We start from the raw sequence: 22350 nt of genomic DNA, 5'->3' as shown, positions 1-22350 counted from the left end.
AATAAGGAAATAATTTGGCCCATGTCATCTTCAATAAACAAAAAGAAAGCTCTTGCTAGCCATCCGAAAGTCATTAGTAGAAATACTCAATTATTGTATAGACCTTTAAGATTTCTTTTTCAGTACATTGGGACATGTCAAATCCATTTAGCATGAAACGTCACGTAGAGGAATGTTTAATAATGCACCACACTGCATAAACCGTCTACTAAATTTCGTTAGATGGCCTAATCTGCAGTCAGCACCCATCGGTTTATAATTAAATTTAATTAATTTTTTAAAATTTTACATCATAGAATTGATGTTATAAACATTTACAGAATTAACTAAAAAAGTTATTATTACTTACGTAATAATTTATTCTTTTGAAAGAAGTATAGTTTATAATTTGAAAAGATACAACTTATTTTAGTTTAGTTTAGATAAACTTTTCTATAAACATTTGTAGAACTAAAATTTAATAAAAAATTCATAAATAAAAAAATTATTTCTTTCTATTTATAAAATCTCTTTATTTATTTATTTTAATTTAAAGAGTATAAATTATTTTAAATTTATGAAAAATATTATTTTTATATTAATTTTCTTCTTCTATAAGTATTTCTCCAAAAACTCATTTAAATTGGGCCTTAAACAAAGCTCATTTTAATAATTTTTTAAAGTTAATTCTGACACTTTAAATTTTTTTAATATAATATTTATAATAAGAAAAGAAAAGGATTCTTTACTTTATCTTCCTTTTTAAATATCAGAAGTATCTTCTTAGATAAATCTGTTAACACTTCTATGAAAAATAGAACAATACTCTTTACTTTAAATTTTAGTTTTCCAAATAATTTTTTTAATAATATTTATTAAATTTTAGAAACTTATTTGAAAACATAAATAAACTAACAAAAATATTTGATAAATGACATAGTTTGATACTTTTTTATATTTTATGAGAATTTTTTAAATAATTTTATAATTTAGTAAAATAGTTAACCACAGATAATGAGTAGATGACTAATTAAAGTTTTAAGATTTGTTTTGTTAACATAATAAGATAAGAAATTATTAAATAGAAAGTAAATGAAGTTAAAATATGATAATAAAAGGATAAATCTTAAACAACACTATCTCATTCTATTTAATGTTTAAGATAAATAAAAAAATAATACTTTAACATGTGCATCTTATGTAATATTTAACATGGCACACTGACATTTAACGACGTCACATTTTTCGGTGATTGAGATTTCCATTAGTATCAATTAACCTAAATTAAGAGGAACGGACTAAAGATTCAAAGACCTAGGACTGGCATGATGAGGCAAATCAAGGTTTGTTTGAGCAAAAGAAAATAAAACGATAATAGGATTTCATATAATTGACAACGACATGTGCATTTTGATGTTATACTTTAAGATACAACATCAACGGTTTCATTAGTATTGACATCATTAATCACGACGTGTGCATTTTATGTGGTAATTAAAAGCCCACATCAAAATGACCAGTGACTTCAAGAACAACTTTCTAAGAAACCAAAATGACCAAATCCAAAACATCTAAGGGACCAAAATAATATCTAAACTCTATCTAAACACAATCAACGATTGTAAGAATAGATTGAGGCTTCAAACGCAGTTGTACTCGGTCTAAATTATAGATCGAACAGGCACTATACCAAAAAAACAAGAGAAATCCTTTTGTAGTGTACAAAGAACAATTAATATTAAATTACAAAGCCTGTCTGTTATTTAGTACAAATGATCACCAAACTTTTATTATGAAGGATGAACATAAAAACCATAATGATGCCACAAATGGAATTACATTTTCATTATCAAGAATTTGGAAACAATTATCAAACAAATGGGTTAGTAAGCACGCCTCTACAACATTAAATGGCATCGTATAATTTAATGAACTAAGAAATTATCAGATATGATAAGACTACGCATATGAGGAGTGTTGGTCACTACAATCCTGAAGCTGATTGGTCAAAACTCTTGACAGAATTTATCATGTGAATGTTGAATAGGTTAGCACGAGTATGGATTGGACTCCCCGCAGATGAAACGTATATGATATCTCTACTAGTTGAACATATTCAGCAAATGAATCTCTGCAAACTAATTCACAAACAAATGTCACTTCACTACTATTCTCAATTTTGATTTGCTTCACTTTGCTGAGACTCCTTCCTTATCATATTTAGTAAGTATAGGACCACCTCGGACATTGCTGGCCTAAATTCTGGCTCCGACTGTATTATATGCATGTAAGGCAAGAAATTAATCCCACAGAATAAAGATTAAAAAAGAGGTACTAATAACTGGGATTTATGTTCACACAAAAATGTCACCTGAAGACATCTAGAAATAATGTCTGCAAAATTGGACAACGATTTTGCCGGGTAATTTCCATTTAAAGAAGGATCAACCATGCTTGATAATGCATCAATATCATGAAGTTGGGGAACTGCCCATCTGACCAGAAATTGCTCCCCTCGTTGACGTGTCCTGTTCAAGATGTTCCATTTAATGAATTAACAGGATAAAAAGCTAAATAGATGAATGAAATACTTAGCTTATGCATTCTTACCTGTCATGGGACTGACGGCCAGTCAAAAGTTCTAACATAATCACTCCAAAGCTGAACACATCACTTTGGTATGTGTAAATTCCAGACTCAAATTCCGGAGCCCCATATCCATAAGCTGATAGCAGGTTCCCCGAGAGCTGACAATGCATGGAAAATTAACACACTTATAATGCAAACTAATAAATCCTACAATATCACGATGAGGTGCATCAACCCAACAAAAGTTCTACCGTTTCCCCCATAATGTTGAAACAACTTTTACATATTGAATAATCTCTTACCTGACTGACAGATCCTGAAGCTATCAATGGAGCTAAACCACAATCAGATACCCGCACAGATAGATCATCATCAAGGAGAATATTGGCGGATTTCAAATTTCTATGCACCACGGGTGGCTGACATAGCTCATGCAGATATCTTATTAAAAGGACAGGAAGCATAAGAGTTAGAACCTCAAATCTTGTATCTTTAAATATCTTATCAAAGAAAAATTACCCACTCCTCAACTTCCAATTATGCATAAGCTTTATTTCTTTGTCTAGAAAATCCTGTAGCTCTATAAAGAGATTGAACAAGAGATTTCTTATTGTTGGACAAAAACCATTATTTGGTCAGACACCCAAACAACTTATGCTTTTAGGTTGAATTGATTCTTGAAATGGTGTTTAACCATGGTTAAATTAATCCTAGTCCTTTAACCATTTCAGAATTTTAAATAGGTATTTATTCTGTAATGCTTTTGGTTAAAGAGAAAATAAAAAGAAAAATGAGAAAAATTAGCTTTTAGAAACAGAAGTTCAAAAAAATTTCTCCTTTCATTTTTTCTTCAATTCAAATTTCAATTTCTTTTCCTTTTCCCTTATTTTCTTTCGACTTCACCAAACATAAGCTAAAAGTTTGTAATTGAGTCCCTAAACTTATAAATCATTTTAAATTTGATCTGAGTAAGAATATAGCTTATGCTTTGTTTGAAAGAGACATAAGAAAACATAAGCTATATTCTTGATCCTTGTTAAATTACTAAGATTTATTTGAAAATTTTCAAATAATTCAATGGACTAGGTTGCTAGTTTAGTTAGTCAATAGGTCTCTAAACTATGTGGAAGTTTTCAAATAGGTCCATGTACTTCAACAAAGGTCAAGAAAATTCTGTCCAAATTGGCAGAACCCTAATGGAACCCTAGCCTAGGAATCCAATTAAAAATTATTTATACAAGGAATTAATTTAAACTTTCTAAAGTATCGAAATACCTAATTAAAACTTTTCAAATAGTTCAGGGAATAATAGATTAACCTAACCTTTACCTATTTATAATCTCTTTCATACAGAGTATAGAGCATAATGTAATTTGAATAACTATTAAGATCCACATCAAGAAGCATTGGGGGGAAGCATGATGTTTTATCAATTTAAACTTTAGAAAGTTCTAGTAAGGTTGGAACATAGTTACCTCACCAATAACCAAATTTTAGCAAAAATACTTTCAGCATTAAATAAATTCATTGAGGAAAATAAAGAAATTTAGGCAGGACAAATTAAAATTTGAAATGAAAACTTTGAATCTATTATTAACCTACAATAACAACTTGAGCAATTTATTTTCTTAACAATAACAGTTACATGACTTACTCCAAGGCTCTAGCTGCTCCAAGTGCTATCCGAATACGAGCATTCCACGAGAGTTTTGTTTGGAAGTCATAGTCTGAGTGAAGTGCATCATGCAATGACCCATTATTGCAGTACTCATAGATCAGAAGCCTTTGACCATGCTCTGAACAGTATCCAACAAGCTCAACAATATTTGCATGTCGTATTCTGTCAATACTATTTACCAACTCAAGAAATTCATCATCCTTCTGGTGATCAGAAACTCTCTTGTCCAGTTTCTTTACAGCAAGCAGCTAACAATATATAAAGAAAGGTAAGCCTTAAATAAAAATCAAATCAAGGAATAACACTAAAGGATTGTTTAGCAAGTGAGAGAAACTGAGATCAGAATCAAGATGTGATCCAAAGATATCATTAGTTAAACCTCTGCAATCAATATATGCATCTAGCCATTTACCATGTCATCCAAGAAATACCTTCACAAAATATTGAATTGATCACAATATCATAACCACTATTAACTATTTAAGGGTGATCAAAGTCCAGGAAGACATAACATTAAAGATTTTTATTTTTATTTTTGAGGGAGGGGGGAAGGGTTGTAACTTGTTTATGCATGCACTCTACATTAATCAATGTAATTAATAAGTACCAATCCTACCTTCCCACCAGGGAGCTCTGCTCTATACACGCTACCCAGCATGCCTTCTCCTATAAGATTGTCTTGAGAAAAACTATTTGTATACTGTTGAAGGGATGCAATGGTGAAAAATTTTGCAAAAGTGGGAGGAGGAACTGAACTTCTTATGGATGGATTAACATTAGTCCCTCTATGGAATGTGGTTGGCTCAACAATCACCCTCTCAGTAGAGAGAGATGATGTGGGTAGAGGCGGGGGAGGGGGAGGGGGAGGGGGTGGTGGGGGTGGAGGGGGAGGGGGAGGCATCGCATATACTTCAAGAGTACTCATATCTATCTCATGATCTCCTGGCTTTGGTATTGTTGCCACTCTTTCCACATCCTTCTCTTGCTTCTCCTGCTTTCCCTGTGGATTTGGAATAACCCCCACTCCCCTGGTCTCTGCTTGATGACCCTCTTTTGGCCTTGGAGCATCCCCAACAGGTACTGTCAAAATAAATTACAAGTGTTTAAAAAGATAAATGATTAAATAGGATAATCCTTCCAATGAATAGTTAAATGTCAAATAAAAAATTAAATGAAGGACCAAAAGGTATATTTGTTTGCCTTTCTCTGTTTGACTAGGTGGCTGGACTATAGCCCCGTAATCCCTGGCATTTTGTCTTTCACCGTATGCACCAATTTGATGTCGCTTAGACCTTCTGTCAACCCGTTCCCTTCTGCTACATCTTGGAATAAATAGAATGAGTCCTAGTAACAAAATAATGGATCCCATCACACTAGCAATAGATATCCAAACCACCCTTTTGGTGGTTTTTTTGGACTTCCCAGAATGTGATTCGTTAACTGCAGTTGGTCCATCAGCCTGTTTTGCAGGTACACGGCCAGAAGATGGTGCCGTGGAAACTGGAGTTCCTGGTGGTGCTGTCACTGGGGAGCGAGGTGAAGAAGCAGGAGTTGCAGTACCATTAACATTAAATGGGTTTCCAGCTTGTCTGCATATCAAACATCATCTTTACTTACTGAAGCTACAGAATAACAATATATTCTTCAAATTCAAATTTCCAAGATGTGAGCAAAATCAATGAATAAAAATAGCAGAAACTTCAAACAAAGAATGAACACTCAAGTCATAGCCACATAAAATAACCCAAAACTCCAACTGAAGTCCTGCTAGTGCCAATAGGACAATAGTATGATGATGTTAGTAACAGACCCCTAGTTAAGAATGTTTATGTTAGAAAAGAACAAAGAAAAGGAAGTGGGCTACGGCCCAAAGGATTACAATAGCGGTTAATAATTGTGACAGTTGTAAATAACTGAATTTGTTACTTGTAATAATAGGATGTTAATAAATAGGGAAGGAAGGGGGGGAAATAAGATAGGAAAAATATAGTTGGAACTTGGTGGGAGAGGTTCAGGCTCTCGGATTCCTGAATTGTATAGCGGAGAATATTATTCTTGTTTCACAGAAATTTTCAATTGATCCAGTTTATTACAGATGACCACTTTATTAAATGCACCTTGCCGTTACCATTGTCCTTCTATAGCTAATTGCTATGTCATCCCTCTTGACTCCAAATTATAAACTACAAAGTTCATGCCATATGCCATTCAGTTGGCCCAGAATCACAAGTTTAAAGCACCAGTACACAACATATAAGTTAATTCCCTCATCACAAACTCTTTGATACATTAATCTGGATGCAAAAGAAGTGTTTGTTGTACAATGCACAAAACTATTAAAAATTGGAAATTGTGTGGAGTATAGACTCTTGAGAACTTTCATAAATAACATTTCCTTTTCCCAGTCATTAAACTGGATCTAATTGGTTATGTAATAGAGTAGCAGTGCTTCTCAAATTCTGCAGAAAGCCCTATGTCAAAAAACCATTTATTCTCTTTAAGCCCTAACTTTTTTTTTTTTTGCTTAATTGCAACACAGAAAAACTTTGAAATTAACAGGATCAGTTAAATTATCAAGAAAAGACAGTCTAAACCACCAAGTACCATGTTCATCTTCACATTTTCTAGTTCAAGTTATCATTCCATTTAAGCATAAAGAAGCAAAATATGTAAAGTACTTGGTTTTTATGGCTTTCACCTGAAGTTAGGGATGTTTAACAACTTTGGGGGTATTGGGCCAGCAAACTGGTTGTTTTCAACATTCCTGCTCAAACAGGCAAAATAATCACAAATCTAACAGAGAATCAAGTAGTACTGACATTAGAAAGACAGAACCTAATCCTACATGGTACACGCATACTAAAAGCTCTACTATCCATGGTAAAAAGTAAAAACAAATTTATAAACTAATATATCAGCTGTAATTTATATGAAATATGGTTAGAAGAAGTACAAATCTTTCAGAGGAAGGTCTTGTAAAACATCAAGTGTCCCAGACAGTTGATTGTTCTGCAAGTGTCTGCCAACAAGGAAATAGTGAGTTAGCTTGATATAGAAGAAAATAGGTCATAATTTGATCTTGCTAAGACAAAATACTAACAGGGTGGTCAGGGCTGACAAGCTATCCATAGAAGGAGGCAATTCCCCACTCAAATTATTTTGAGATAAATCTCTGCACAACAGTTAATGGCTCCCTCAAACATGTTTAATGTATAATGAAGTAAAGAATCTTAATTCAAATTCTCTAAATTAGTATATTATTTTAAATGAGGCCGTACAGATTGATCAATTGTGTAAGTGACTGAAAAGCATCTGGTAATTCTCCGGATAAAAAATTGTTGTTAAGAGACCTGAAAGGAGATATAGATCAATGTAATTTGGATAAACATGCATAACATTTAATATAAAAAAGGAGAAGCAAAACCTCACATGTCTGTCAGTCCAGTCAAAGTGGACAAAGAGGTCGGAATATTTCCAGTGAACTGGTTGGCTGAAAGAAAACTGCAAGTACAATCCATCATGTCTTTTCACACAATTTGTTGGGAAGAGATAGTATCACAGAATTAGGTTATTACATACAGGTTTTTCATGGTAACTGGCAAATTGGATGGAATACTTCCTCCAATGTTGTTGTTGCTTAGATCACTACCTCCAAAATATAAAGCAAACAGTAAAGAGGGTGCAGAAGTAACTTGTATCATTTGTAATGTGAGAAGGATGGCCACTGAAATTTAAGAACTGAGAAAACTGCTAGATGCACAGACATGTACACATTCATGCATATGTGCATGCACACACACAGATAAATGCAGAGAGAAAGAATTTTATTTACATTACTGTGATTGAAACAAAAGTTGACAGATTATCACCCAGATCTCCTCCCAAATTTGCAGCATTCAGAACTCTGTCATAAATAAGTTGATAAGAAAACTTATAATCATCTATTTTGAGAGATATCAATAAAAAAATTAATATATGACATACATTTTTTGTATGAATGATCCATTACACTGAATGCCTTGCCACCCTTGTCCGCATGGATCTCCTCCACTAGCAACCCATCCAGGGAGAACAGGGGATCCCAGTGCAACATATAAGCTATTAATTGCAGCAACTGATACAATCAGAAAAATTTAGAATTCCTATAGACTGCAGATATAAGACATAACAAAAAAAATTGTTGAAAGTAGTAATTCACGAATTTTCTGTTCTGTCTAACAGCCACACAATTCAGTAATCCTCCACACCTCAATCAAGATAAAAAGCATAATATTACAATGTTCCATAAACAGCATTCAATAACAGCTAGTAAAATTATAACATTAAATCATGGACACTTGAATATATCAATTCACCAAAGACTAAGTGGGCACACAAACACAAATTTTAATACTTCAGTTTCAAAGGGAAAGTATGTTATCAACCCCAGAGCATCATCATAGAAAACATGAAATCCTATTAGATGTGAGAGAAGCAGATAGTCTTTCATTCTTCAACCACCACTGAGAAACACAAATACACATAAAAAATCATACTAAAAACAGAAGACCTGACAATCAGCTAACTACATCACTTTTGTGACATGAGAATGTTAAGTCATTTACTTGGGAGACTGAGCAAAATGTGGAAGGCAAAAACAGGATAGAATCCTTACCATCAGTGGGATCAGTGACTGAACTTGAAATCTGAATTGTGCATATCAACAAAAATCCCAATAGAACTTGTCCATAGATCTTCACTCTCTTGAACTCCAAAGCAGATCTCTCCCAACCCATTGATCCCCACTTCAATCTTAATCTTCAGCACAGTCTGCTCCGGTGAACCCAATCACAAAATCATCTTCCGAACCAAAGAAGAGCCTAGTCAACTCAGTGCCTGAACCAATCACCAACCAGCTCAAAACTCCAAAAATCCAATCCACCAAGAAAACACACTCCATGATTCCACACACACCAAAAACAAGGAAAACACTCCCCCCCCCCCCCCACAACATATATTAAAACAGAAAAAAATGCACACGTCGATTTCAAGCATTAAACATGGTCATGAAGATAAAATCTGGGAAAATAAAATAATGAACCAAACTTACTTGGAGAAAAATTAACTGAAGAGCAGGAGAAGGTTGTTGGGAAATGCTGAGAACTTGATTTGAGATTCCACTAACACGAAGTTACACTTGTTGGAGGTCAAGTGAAGAAAAATAAAAGTTGGTGTCTAAGATTGAAAAGCAGTGAGGGAAGGGAACGTAAGCGCGCACACATATTGCATTGCATAGAAAAAGGAAAATCCGTGTATAATAATAATAATTAAGTAATTAAAACTTGCGTAAAACCCTAACCTTTGTAAAAGAAAAAACTGGGAACAAGAAAAAGGCAAAGGCAAATTTGTAAAGGTACAATGACGGAGGTAAGAGGTTGTCTGAATCTGTGTGTTCACAGTTTTCTTTCTCTTTCTTCGTATAAACAAAGCATAAAAGAGGTGTCTAATGTCTATGCAAGTAATGAAGTCAAGTCATATATATCTACTCTGCAAAGCTTGTCAGAATGCTGGAATTACCAACCTCACACGCACTCTTTGGCGCGTGTAATTTCTCATAGTATTTTTATTTTCTGTTATGGAATTTGTGTGTCGTGGGAAATTATTCCAATGGTGAAGAAAGACATGAAAAAAGTTAATTTGATTCCTCCCTTTTTTGCCGGGTTAGTTGCAATAACTCAGTTGTTGGTCCAAATTGGCATATTTTGTCACATTATAAAGTTATATTTTTTTATACATTGAAAATAAATAAAGAGTGATGTTTTTATTAAGTTTTAAAATTTCATATTTGATATTACCTTTTTTATTTAACTTATATTAAATGAATTATAATTTATTATTTTATTAATCATTAAATATAAATAAAATGAAAGATTTAGATTAAGTATAAAAAATTTAAAATTTATGTTGTATTAATGTATGAAAATTATTTCTTAATACATAATATAATAAATAAAGATCAAAATACATTTTGTATAAAAACGAAGAGAAATCCCAAGCCATAAAGCATTAGTGCGTTGTTAATTCATGTTTAGCTAAATAATCCTTTTCTTAAGAATTAACATAAATCACAACATAATGAAATCTTGACAAATTATTTAAATACTCAATAACATAGCAGAACATGTGAATTGATTGGCAGCTTTTGCACAACTCTATCTTATAATCAGTTAAAAATCAGATTTTATTACATATAACTCAACAATTGGTGATGAATCAGATTATCATAAAAGAAAATTTTTAATACATTAACTGTAATTTTAGAAAAAATAATAATTCAACCACACTGTCATTGGACCTGATTACATTACCACTAACAATGCATATATAAAGTTAGGTTTAAATATTATTTTTATTTTTTAAAATAATATTCAATTAATTTTATTTATTTACTTTTAATAATTTTTTAAATTAAATTTATTTTATCATTTAAATATTTTTTATTGAACTTCTATGGTAGATTTTTTTAATTTATCAAAGAGATTTTATTTACTCTTTTAAGTATCAAGATAATCACAGCAATATTCATAAATTTTCTTCTCCTTGTTAATGTTTAAACCAAGTATGTCAATAATGTTGTTTAGTTTTAAATTTATAATGAATAATTGTACTTTGATAAATCATAAAAAGTAAACTAAAATTATAGAATCAGTATAATTATTCTATGTGAATCAACACTGTACAGAAATTAAAATATGTAAACTAAAATTATAATTAAGTTTTTAAATTATAATTTAGTAATAGTTATTTGTTATAAAAGTATCGTGAACTTCGCTGTTTTAGATTTGTAATATACAACTTTATTATTTTATTTGAACAAAATATCATGAGACATAATAGATACCTGTGATTCTATAATAGATTGGTAATTTCATGACGGATGTTAACAACTTTCATCCAAATTATTTTTAATAGATTTATTGAAAACAAACATTTATAAAATGTTTATAATTATTCAACTTTCTCAAGAATAATATATTTATAATAGTTAAAGAATAAGATTATATATTTTAATACATATTTTATATTTAATAATATTATTTTTAATAATAAATTTACAGAACATATTAATTTTATTATATAATTATGAATAACATGTATTAAAAAATAAAATTAACAAATTATAATAATTTAATATATTTTATTTTAAGTAATAATGTATAGTAATTTTAAAAATTAATTAAAAGTCCATATCATTTTTCAAATATAATCTTTAATATAAAGTACATAAAATTGATGGTTTAAATGTAATAAAAATTCAAAAGTAAATTTTTAAAATATTTTTATATATGTTAAATTAATATTAAGATTTGATATCATCAAAATAGAAGAAAAGGAAATCATATTTTCTTATTGGATTGAAATAAACCGGAATAATAACACACAATCAATGGCTATATTTCGTCGTCTATCTTGAAAGTGATATGACTGTATGAACGCCGTTTTCTCAAAGCGACCTTCACATGCCATTCAATGACGTTGTGGGTTTTGGGTCGCCTAATTTTAATGCCCACTGAATTTTATAAATATCCTCTTCTATAACTGGCTGAACACACATTTTTATAAATTATACACAAAATTTATTAGTTTTTCTTGAAAATGCATCCTTTTTATTTTTTTATTACTACTATTTTTTAATGTATTACTACTATTTTTTATTACTAATATTGTTTTATCATAAAAAATTTAATAAATTGTATGTATATATAAAATGTTAGCTTTCAACTCACATTAGAAAACCATTTCTTTGTTAGTGTATATAGTAATTAATAATAATCGAGTAAAGCAATTTGCATAAGCAACTGCACGTTGGCTTTCAACTCAAAGAAGCTTTCGATGACAGTTGATTTTCCTGAAACAATGATTGGAGTTGAGAAAATAGTGTCAAAGAACAGGACGGATATCAACTTAAGATAATGCTTTCTGATTTCAAATTACGAAAATTAAAATGTGCTGGTGAATTTTACAAAGAATATGATCATATAGAGATAATAAAAATCAAATACAAAATCGTTTATAGTTTATTTGTCTGACAGAATCTCATATCCAGGATTTCTATTTGGACACTGTTAACGTGAAAAAAGCTCAGGCAAAGATATTTAATTGCATTATTGTGTTAATAAAAAAAATCCCAATATTTTTGTCGTTATTTTGTTTGTTTTTGTCAAATAGTGCATATTCTTCCAAAATGATGAACCATTGGGCAAGAATGGGATAACTATTACCAGTTTCCACGTCATTGTAACGTTGGAAGAATAATTTCCACATTGGAAATGACATGAAAATGGAATTACAGAAAAGGATCGAATAAAAAGAAGTTAATTTTGTAGCTGTCACAGCAATTGACCGTTATGTTATGAAAAGGAAGAAAAAATAAGGTATGAAAAGGTTGGCGCTCTTTATCTTTTTATCTGAACCAAATTGTCGCTCGTCACGGAACTAGGAATCTCTGTCATCCATGCTCACTCCAATCAAAACCCCTCGTTAACTATCATTTAATTATCTTTCTCTTTATTCAAGTTATGAACTTTTTTATTTAATATTTATCTCCTAAAATATTAATTAACCTAATTTTACAAAAACTAGGATGAGAATATATTAAAATATTTTTTAATACTAACGTTTTTATTTAATTTCTTAACTGATACTTCTAAGAACTTTTTTTTTTTCTACTTTAAAAAGTGTATAAAAAACGATAATGTTAGAAAAAGGATATATATATATATAAAAATTACTAAAATGACATTTATTTTAAAATGAAAGAAGTAACAATTAACATTTCATTTCTTTGTATAAACTGGGAGCTGATCATTCAATCGGGGCTGCTGGAGTGAGACCATATATTTGACGATTGACTCAGTAAACTGGTCACTTATTCACGTCAACTTTCGATCTAAGTTCATACTAATATTAAAGAGTTTCCCCAACTTTTATGCTACATTCATTGCATCCAAAAAGAGTTTATGGCCGCATATAATGGTGTATTCATGTTTCTTAATTAATTAGATCTATTTCTCTCAATAATATATTTTGTGACTTTATTATCACTTTTACTTAGGTTTTAGCTTTTGCTTTATAAGACATCTTTTGTTAATCTCCTCCTAATTGATTCCAGCTTGGTGGTTTTACAAGTAGGAAAAAGTTGTCATATTCACTTGAAAAGAATGCTCAATACACTTCAAGTTGCGAGTAAGAAACAAAGGTACAAACTGCATTTATGTCTAGATGGAAAAGGAACAAAATACATTCTAGAATTTAAACCCTCACCAAATACAAATTGAAAAAGGTATATGTATGTATTTATCTATCTCTAGTTTTTTCATAGGAATCTATTTGGAAGTTTATTTTGGTACTATTTAATTGTAATTTTAAAAAAATATATACAACATTAACTTTTTTTTCTTTACAAAATATTCTTAATTAATTTGCTAAAAGTATAAATTAATAAGACCTTATATTTAAAAAAACAGTTATTGCGCTAGAAAGAATATGTGAGAGCTAGAAAGTGTTTAAAACTACTCTCATATTATCTAATATGTTGATTAAACAACCGCTATCAAATGTTTAGATTGGAAAACGGTTAAATAATCACTTTCAAATATTAATATTAAAGAGCAGTTTTACACGAAACTACTCTTCAAAGTATAAGTATAAAAATAAATTTAAAATTTATTTCTTTGTAAGTTTTTTGTTGTAAATAAAAGTTAATTTATTATTATGTTTAAATTTTAATTTATAGGCTTGACATTCAAAATTTTTTCATTTTTATCACAATTAAAATTGAATCTTAAGTATATACGTTGTGTTTAACCAAATAATTCACATATACATGAACCAAACACAAGTAAACAAAAAAAAAAGAAAACAAATTACTTCATCGTTAATTGAGAGAAAAAAAATAAAAAATGAATAATTTACCGTTAATAAAGAAAGAGATAATAAAGAGAACTGTGAAAAATACATCTATAGATATGAAAAAGGATCAAATTATTAACACAAAGAAAATGAAAAGAAACTATAAATGTGAAAGAAACCAAAGATACAAATTTTATTAACGCAAAAAAAATGAAAAGAACTTATTTATAAAAGTAAAAGATACTAACTTTATTAGCAATACAAAAAAATTCATGAATTGAGCGTAATTTATTTATAAAAGTCAAAAATTTTAGAGAATAGTACATTTTTTGAGTGAATTTAAGAAGTAATTATGTATTAACTGTTAATTATTCTCTATATGTATTATTACAAAGTAATTTCTACTGACCGCTGTTTAAAGTAATATTTCAAAAATTTATTTTTAGCTTAGTGTGTGCACTAAAAAATTTAACAAAAATAAAAAATAAGAGATGAAAAAGTACACCTTAATTTTCAAAATCTATAGTTATAAACATAATAAATTTTAACCTGTTCTTTAATGATATTATAAAATCAAAAGTAAATTTTTTATTAAGGTACTTTTATTTTATTTTATTTATTAAAAATATAATATTAATTTATAATCGGTGTAACTTTTAACGTATTTATTAACATAACCTTATATATTATGCGTGTGCATTACAGTAAGAAAATGAAATGAAAACGTCTGAATGAAGATTGGTTTATTTGTAAGAAATAGCAAAGTTGGACAGAAAAGGAAAAGAGAATGATGGAATTTGAAAGCAACAAGCTTTGTGTTTAGGTGTCTAAGTAAACATTAGTCATTGAGTCACTCTCATGCATATATGCATCATCTGACCATTGAAAGGGTTGAATAACTTAAACATTAGCTTTCTTGAGTGGTTCACCAATAGCAATTAGCATCCCCAGTGGTAAACCTTTGAGTTCTGATAACGTTGTTAGTGTTGGCTTTTGGATGAGGTCCCTGTCTCCCTCAGGAGAAGACACAGTGACTGCCACTTAAAACGTGCCACGTGTCCAGGTGATTTGTTAATACAAGTTCCAGACCCTCATACATACAAGGTGAAAAAAAAATAAAAATAGGTAAATTTTATCGTAAAAAATTTAATACTCTCATAAGAATAAGAAGAATTGTTACTATTAGGAAAAAAAAATTACTTTTTATTAATAAATAGTGAAATTAGTAGTTCAGTTTTAAAAAATATTAATATATTATAATATTAAAAATATTAGAAAAATCACAAATTTTAATTTAAAAAATGTATAAAATATTCTATCAAATTTATAGTACCGTAGCAAGTATTTAATTTAAAGCTATATATTTTTTAAAAAATTATTTTTAAATTAATTAAATATATTTTATTTGTAAAAAGTATTTTATAAAAAATATATGCATTTATTATTTAAAAATATAAAAATTATTAATTATTTTTATTTAAATTACAGCTATTTTTACAGTGTTACTTAAAGTAAAATAATTTATATCATCGTGAGATTATGCGATTTTTTATAATGATATTTTTAAAATTTAATAATTAAGAAGACTTATAAACTAAAAAAAAAAAGAAAAATTAAAATTTCGCCTATAAATCTTTGGGATTAATTGTTCTACGCATCTTCAGTCTTGACCACGCAAAGTAACTTGCATGTCAATTATTTTGTATATTTTAATTGACTCGTCGTCCTCGTGCCTGTCAATTTAGAAAACAAATCTCTGGTCACTCCAATTATACACATTCGATCGATCAATTTTCCAACTTAGAAAATTCATTACACCATTCGTTGGCACTTCATGCTGAAAGTCCCGGGAATACACCCATATTTTTATTATTCTTGGCCATTATAATTATGGGTATCAACAATCTTTTGCACTTATGTTGAAATATTTCAAGGATTTAAATTAGAGTTTAATTTAATATAATTTTTTAATATTATAAACTAATTAAAATATAACTCTATGGGTTGAAATCATTGAAGTTGTAAATGAATTATGATAGGCCTTGTTTCTTGCAACAACTTCATGTTAATTTGAAGATATACAGCTCTTACTTGAAGCAAGAGTCATTGCAGATAATGGCATTGACAATGACGAGCTATTTAGGAATATGCTTCATGGATTAGATAGAATTTTTCAGTAAAGAAGCCCGATGAAAATAGGCTAGATATATTGGAAGAGTTCTGTTATTTTATAAAGTAAATATAAAAAGGTACATTTATTATCTTAAAAATATAAAATATATTTAATATTTAATAAAAATATTAAGATAACTTATAAAAATGAAAGATAAAAAAATAGAATTATTTATCTCTGAAACACTTATTCGTTAGTTGACATTAATTCGATGTAGAAATTCAGTGTATTAACGGTACAGGCTTAAAAGCACAGGATCAGATTATGCACCAATTCTAACTAATGATTGGCAATTGATTTTGAAGCTTGGGTGCATTGAAGAACTTTTAGTTGAGCTCAAAGAACCTTTGCATTTGTGTTTTCAGCCTTAGGAGCAATGATGGAAGCCAACCATGTTGATTTTGGTGAACTTTATTGATTCGTAGACAGAATGTTAGAAAGCTAAACGGATTTGTTTAAAATACTTCATCGTAAGTATGAATAATCTTATCTTTAAGTATACTAATAAAATTAAGATATTATATTAAAAATTATATTAATTTTTTTATAGACAAAAATTTCTTAATTCTATTAAAATAAAATTATTTATCTCATAAGATAATTTAGACAAATCCTTTTAATACTACACATTTTCAGTGTCATGAATGGACTGAATTAATATTAAGTGATGGGGACGAAAATAGTATATGCGAGAAAAGCAATTAGTTTTGTTTGAAGAGAACAAAATATGATGAATGTTTCCATGAATCTTTTTAGACGAGTCAAGAAGAACCTGATCGGTAGAAACAACAGCCTACACACCTGCATTTGAAGTTTAATGTGAAGAACTTGTCTCCTTAATTGGGCATTGATTTCTTCTCACTAATTAGATTTGCTCTAGGTGATCCAACCACTATTGCTATAGATGGGCTTAGATGAATTACTTTTCAACAAAGATGAATTATTACAATCATAAAAGATATATTAAAAAGTAGATTTACACCATTTTAAAGAGTAATTTAATTTTTTTAAAATTATTATTTAAAATAGATGATTTAAAGTTATATGTTTGAAATTAAAAAAAAAATGTATTCATGTTTTTTTATTACAAATTAAAATCAATTTTTTGTCTTATTAAAATTTAAGTTTATTTATGGATTGTGTTAATAAAATAGTTTACATCTAAACGAATGTTTAAATAAAAAAAGAGATTAAAATAATAGAAAGTTTTAATATTAATAAAGAAAAAATAAATAAATAAATAAAAAAGAAAATATTATAATTTTAAAGTCACTTTTAAATTTTGGTACTTATAATCGTTTTATAAAATTATTTTTAATAAGTAATCATATTATTTCGCTTAACAAATTACTATTTTAAAAGATACAAAATGATGTAGTAGAATTAATAATAATTGAATTTCCTTAATAAAGAAAGAACAATGTAAGTAATGGAATAAGCAAAAAGCATTGAAAAAAATGGAGATATTAAATCCGATGATGATGTCTTTTAGTAGCCCATTAAGTAATGTTGGCTATTTGGGTTTTAGCTATCTTAGTAGTCGACGCTGAGATGCCACAATAGCAAAGGAGATAGAGTTGGAGGAAGATACAGCACAAAAACAATACCTTTGACTTGATTTGTTGGACTTGGATCAAGTGCCTCGGCAACTATCAGGCATAAGACAAATTGATGTGGAGATGCCGCAATAGTAAATATACTTTCTATGACTTCTGAAACAAATGAAACAGACACTAATTGCATGAATCACCAGAATATAATTTAGAACCGCCACTTCATTGTCTTTGATTCCCACCCACACTCATGTGCAGTGATGTTTATATAATACGACAATTTTTTCCGAGAATATTGGTAATAACCAAGTACACAAGCATGAATGAAAAAACAAAAAATGGAATTCAAGATCCGAAAGAATAAAGGATGGTGGTAACATTGATTAAAAATTTGTCCAATCAAATAATTTATTCCCATGTCAAGAATTTATTTTCGTGACATTGGCACATCTGATCCTGTTGGATATCAATCTTGAAACAAGTTGCTCTAAGTGGCTCTCCTAGCACAACTAACATCTTGCAAAATTGTGAAAATACGTGTGTTTTTTTCAATTGGATGTTCACCCCTTGTGTGTTCAAAAAGTTCTATGAAAGTAAATCCTTTGGAAGATATGCTTGTTTATAAAATGTTAAAACTAGCAAATACTATATATTGTTCTAGACTGTTAAGCAAGGTCACGGATCCACCCTAAATTTGATAGATCTTAACAAGACTGAAAGGATTTTGAGAGATACCGATCATGGTTTGATTCTCGTAAGGATAAATTTTTCCACTTCTTTTGTTAACTTGGAGATAAGATTTTCTTTATTTCAGCTCGACAAACCTTCGTAGGTATGATAATCTACTCTAACCAGATATTTTCTCTTAACACCTGCAGATTCCATATATGCTAATTTAAGCATCAAGGTGCGTGTGCAAATATATATCACCGTTCACCAATTGAAGCTTATAGGAGCGAGGATCATAAAATAGAGGAGGCTAGAAGGTCGTCGTCTGGAGTCTGATTTGTACCATAGTCCATGGATACCAGGTAAGAACACCTATATTCATTTATGTAAATTTACAAACTAAATTTGAAAAAAATATTACATCATGAAGAGCCTTCCCAAATTTAGCAGTTGACACATTGATTCTCAAAATTACAAAATTCTCACTTTACTTCCTAACCATGTGTTGGATCAACATTAATATTATCTTAACATTAGTTGATCCCAACATGTGAGTAGTGTCTCTTAGACAAATTTGCGTAAGAAGGTTTTGACCGCCAATTCACATACATGCCAAGGGCCTATAATAGTTCATGACAAGCTAACAGAAAGGTGAAAACTTATCGTTAAGTAATAGTCATTAACTTATTTAATTATAAATTTTGGATAAAATTAACTGTTAAATCAGCCAATAGATGTAAAATAACATAAAAGGTGCAAGTTTTTATGATTTATTTTTATAAATTGTGTTTTTTATTTAAAAATATATTTTGAAGTAATTATAATTCTAAGTTATTTTATTAAATTATAACTTTTATCATTTTTCGTTTAAGGATCAATCTTTTTAAAAAAATAAAAGGGATAATAGTGTAATATTAAAAAAATAGCTCAAAAATAGTAAAAAACAAATAGCAATTTCCCAATCAAGAGGGAGTAAAGTAAAAGTTTTTATAAAGTATTAAGAAAAATGAAAAAAATAAGTTAAATGTTATAAATTGAACAATTATGCTTGAGAAAATGTTAGAAGTTTGGAAGAAAAAAAAATATTTATCTAATACTTGTATTTCAATTAAACAAATTTATAAATTATAAGCCAGTTGAAATGAATAAAATAAACGCAACTCAATACAAGTAGTTTTAAATATTAACATATCATTTTTCATTCTTGTGAACTATTATGTTCATTGTTAAACTTAGTTTTTAAAGACAAACTAATAAATTTATTTAAATAATATCAAATTTATATTGTAAAATAAGTTATTAAATAGAGAAAAAAACTTATAATTTATACTAGTAATAAATGGATCCTTTCTGTTAATAGTTTTCTCAATCTTTATACAAAGTTTTCAAACTCAAATTTATCTGTACATTGCTGTTTTCTTTCTTATTTTATTTGTTGTATCTGTACTTTTTAATAAGTCTTTTGTCTTCCTACACTATCGTTTCTCTATCTTTTGAAATAAGTATAAAAATAAAGAAATAACTAGAAATTTTCTAATAAATATTCTTAATTAAGACACAAAGTAAGGAATTAAAAATATTTTTATATATAAAAAATATTATTAAAAACAATTAAAATGCAAATATTTCTTTTTTAAAATACATTTTACTTTTTATTGCTTCAAATTAATTTTAAGATCTGATGTTGAAGTTTTCTTAAAAATTATGAATAGTAAAATTACCCAACTCTAACGTTACACTATTAAACGAAGGTATGAAAGCTTAGACATCTAACATTATAAAACAGAGAAACATTATTGCAGTTTAAGTCAATGGTGTAGCGGCATTGGATACTGGTTCATCCTTGTCGCTATATTAAGAGTTAGTGGAAAGGTCCAATATGCTGTTCCGCTGGTTCTCTTTGTTATCACTTCACTCCATTATTTTCAGATTCACACTTTCTCAGCGCAGTGGTCACTCTGTGTCTGAATGAAAATGAAATTGTCTGTTGTCCCTCCTCAAATCCTTTTCAGACTCCCCAACACAAACCATCCAACAACATTGTAATAGCCGTTACACTTTTGTCTTTTGTGTCAATATTTTCAAACCCAAGTCCATGCAAATTCCAACACTCTCTTCTCCTCACTGTCCTTCCTTCTAAATTCAACCTCTTCCCATTCGCAACCCAAATCCAAATGGGTTGCTGTTTCAGCACACCCAAGACCCAAAACCAAAACCAAATTCCAAACCAAAAACACCAAAATGCTCTGAAAATCCAGCAACCCCATGAACCACCCCCATATTTAGAAGAAGAATCTGTGAAAGAGGTGCTATCTGAGACCCCCATTCCCAAGTCCCTCCAAGTTCCAATTTTGATGCCAGAAACGAAGACCCAAATGCCTTCACTTCAAAACCCACCAGTGAAATTCGAAACAAAGGTTCCCATTCCCATAGAGGACCAAGTCTCCGAGGTAGTGTCTCAGCTTTCAGAAACATGCAGCATCAGCGAGAGCTTCTCAACCGCCACTACCACCACCGCCACAACCACCACCGCTACGGAGAAGAGAGAAGAAGACGAAGCAACCAGCAAACGTAGCAGAAGAGAGGGAGCAACGAATCATAAGTGGGATCGGTCTCCGTCTAGAAAGAGGCCTTACGTTGCCGATGGAAATTTCGCCACCGGGAGAGAACGGAGGGTCAAATCACCGGCGAGGAGGCCGGATCCCTCGCCGGAGAAGAAAATCAAGGGCGGTTCAAGGGTAGTTCGAGGTAGGGGATCTGGTCCCGTCGCGAATCGGAAGCTCAATGCGGGTTCCGCCGCGGTCCGGCGAGACCCCGGCGAGGGTTCCGGCCGGAGATCGAGGTCTCCGTCATGTGCCAGAGCGGTTGGCGGGACGAGCAAGGTGGGTGCCGGCGGTGGTCGGAAACAGGTTCTGCCGGAGAATGGGGTGGTGGAGAAGGAGAAGGAGAAAGAGAAGGAGAAAAGTGAGAGCGAAGAGGTTGTGGAGAAAAACGACGTCGTTTCGCCGGAGGAGTGCCTCGAGAACCCACATGTCTCCATGGAGTGCTTTATTTTTCTGTAGAAGCACGTTTTTCGAGCCTTTTGGAAATCTAGAAGCGATTTCACGTCGCGTAGCTTTCTTTTCAGTAGCTGTTTGTACTTTTGACTTTTTAATTGCTCTGTTAAAACGGTGAAAAGCCTTTTTTTGCTTTGCTATTTGTATTTTTGCGGGAGTCACTCCTTAATCACAATTTACTGTTGTAAATATTCATATGAAATGAGTCTCATATCTCTCTTCATTTTTACAAGTTTTTGTTATTATTACTTTTTAAGATTGGTACGAAGCATTCTACAAGTCGAGAATAGCTTCTTTTTTTCAATATTTCTTGTATTTTTTAGAGAAAATCTTGTGATTATGTTTTCAGTCTACTATATTTTATCAAATGTGTAATTAGAATACAAATAAAGTACAAAAATGAAAAAACAAAACTCATGTTAGTGCCCATATTGAAAGGGTTTACAAAAATATTGAAAGGATTTACTGTAACATTTCAAGCATTGGTTTTTAATTTTTCGTTGTGTCTCCATATAAAAATATTCTGCCACCAAAGTCTTTCTATCTACCTTTTAGCCAAAAGAAAGAACTGAGAAAATAAAAGAAACATCTTTACATTCAATTTTTTAAACTGTTTTTTTCCCTTCTTTTCAAATGTTTATTTATTTAAAAAATGTTAGCAACCAATTCTTTAAATGTTCTTTTTAATAAATTCTTTATTATTGATTAAAATTTATTGAAAATCATAAAATTATGAATAAAATTTTTTAAATTAGAAATGTA

At 30.0% G+C, this 22350-nt stretch overlaps 2 protein-coding genes across 7 annotated transcripts; one reads left to right on the top strand and one right to left on the bottom strand.

The window, feature by feature from the left end:
- Nucleotides 1-1636: 1636 nt before the first annotated feature.
- Nucleotides 1637-9739, bottom strand: LOC113858677 (protein STRUBBELIG-RECEPTOR FAMILY 3-like). 6 transcript variants are annotated; one of them, XM_027491399.1, is made up of 18 exons: nucleotides 9585-9739; nucleotides 9336-9460; nucleotides 8901-9121; nucleotides 8231-8360; nucleotides 8079-8150; nucleotides 7826-7891; nucleotides 7676-7747; nucleotides 7525-7596; nucleotides 7347-7418; nucleotides 7200-7265; nucleotides 6945-7010; nucleotides 5447-5835; nucleotides 4863-5326; nucleotides 4223-4494; nucleotides 2871-3009; nucleotides 2590-2726; nucleotides 2351-2507; nucleotides 1637-2251 (listed from the first exon to the last, which is right to left on the bottom strand). In XM_027491399.1, the coding sequence occupies exons 3-18, from the start codon at nucleotides 9019-9021 to the stop codon at nucleotides 2153-2155; spliced, it is 2394 nt and encodes a 797-aa protein (XP_027347200.1). In that variant the 5' UTR covers nucleotides 9022-9121; nucleotides 9336-9460; nucleotides 9585-9739; the 3' UTR covers nucleotides 1637-2152. The 6 variants fall into 6 exon arrangements, with proteins under 6 accessions (XP_027347200.1, XP_027347203.1, XP_027347204.1 ...); XM_027491402.1 differs by having other exon boundaries at nucleotides 1669-2251; nucleotides 8231-8344; XM_027491403.1 differs by having other exon boundaries at nucleotides 1669-2251; nucleotides 7826-7895; nucleotides 8256-8360; nucleotides 9585-9737.
- A 10690-nt stretch (nucleotides 9740-20429) lies between these two features.
- On the top strand, nucleotides 20430-21594 carry LOC113859689. Its single transcript, XM_027492399.1, has one exon. The coding sequence runs from the start codon at nucleotides 20707-20709 to the stop codon at nucleotides 21592-21594; it is 888 nt and encodes a 295-aa protein (XP_027348200.1). The 5' UTR covers nucleotides 20430-20706.
- The last annotated feature ends 756 nt before the right edge of the window (nucleotides 21595-22350 follow it).

The sequence above is a fragment of the Abrus precatorius genome, unplaced genomic scaffold (assembly GCF_003935025.1).
Source record: "Abrus precatorius isolate BTA unplaced genomic scaffold, Abrus_2018 Scaffold2, whole genome shotgun sequence".
Lineage (NCBI taxonomy): Eukaryota > Viridiplantae > Streptophyta > Magnoliopsida > Fabales > Fabaceae > Abrus > Abrus precatorius.
The sequence above is the reverse complement of the archived record's forward strand: the minus strand, read 5'-3'. Positions and strand labels throughout refer to the sequence as shown.

What these genes read in the sequence shown, in the direction of transcription:
- LOC113858677 (XM_027491399.1), bottom strand. Translation starts at nt 9,021, where the DNA reads ATGGGTTGGGAGAGATCTGCTTTGGAGTTCAAGAGAGTGAAGATCTAT. An exon ending in GGAGCAGCTAGAGCCTTGGA is followed by an intron (nt 3,010 to 4,222) that starts GTAAGTCATGTA and finishes CCTTTTAATAAG; the next exon opens with ATATCTGCATGAGCTATGTC. An exon ending in CTTCAGGATCTGTCAGTCAG is followed by an intron (nt 2,727 to 2,870) that starts GTAAGAGATTAT and finishes ATGCATTGTCAG; the next exon opens with CTCTCGGGGAACCTGCTATC.
- LOC113859689 (XM_027492399.1), top strand. Translation starts at nt 20,707, where the DNA reads ATGGGTTGCTGTTTCAGCACACCCAAGACCCAAAACCAAAACCAAATT.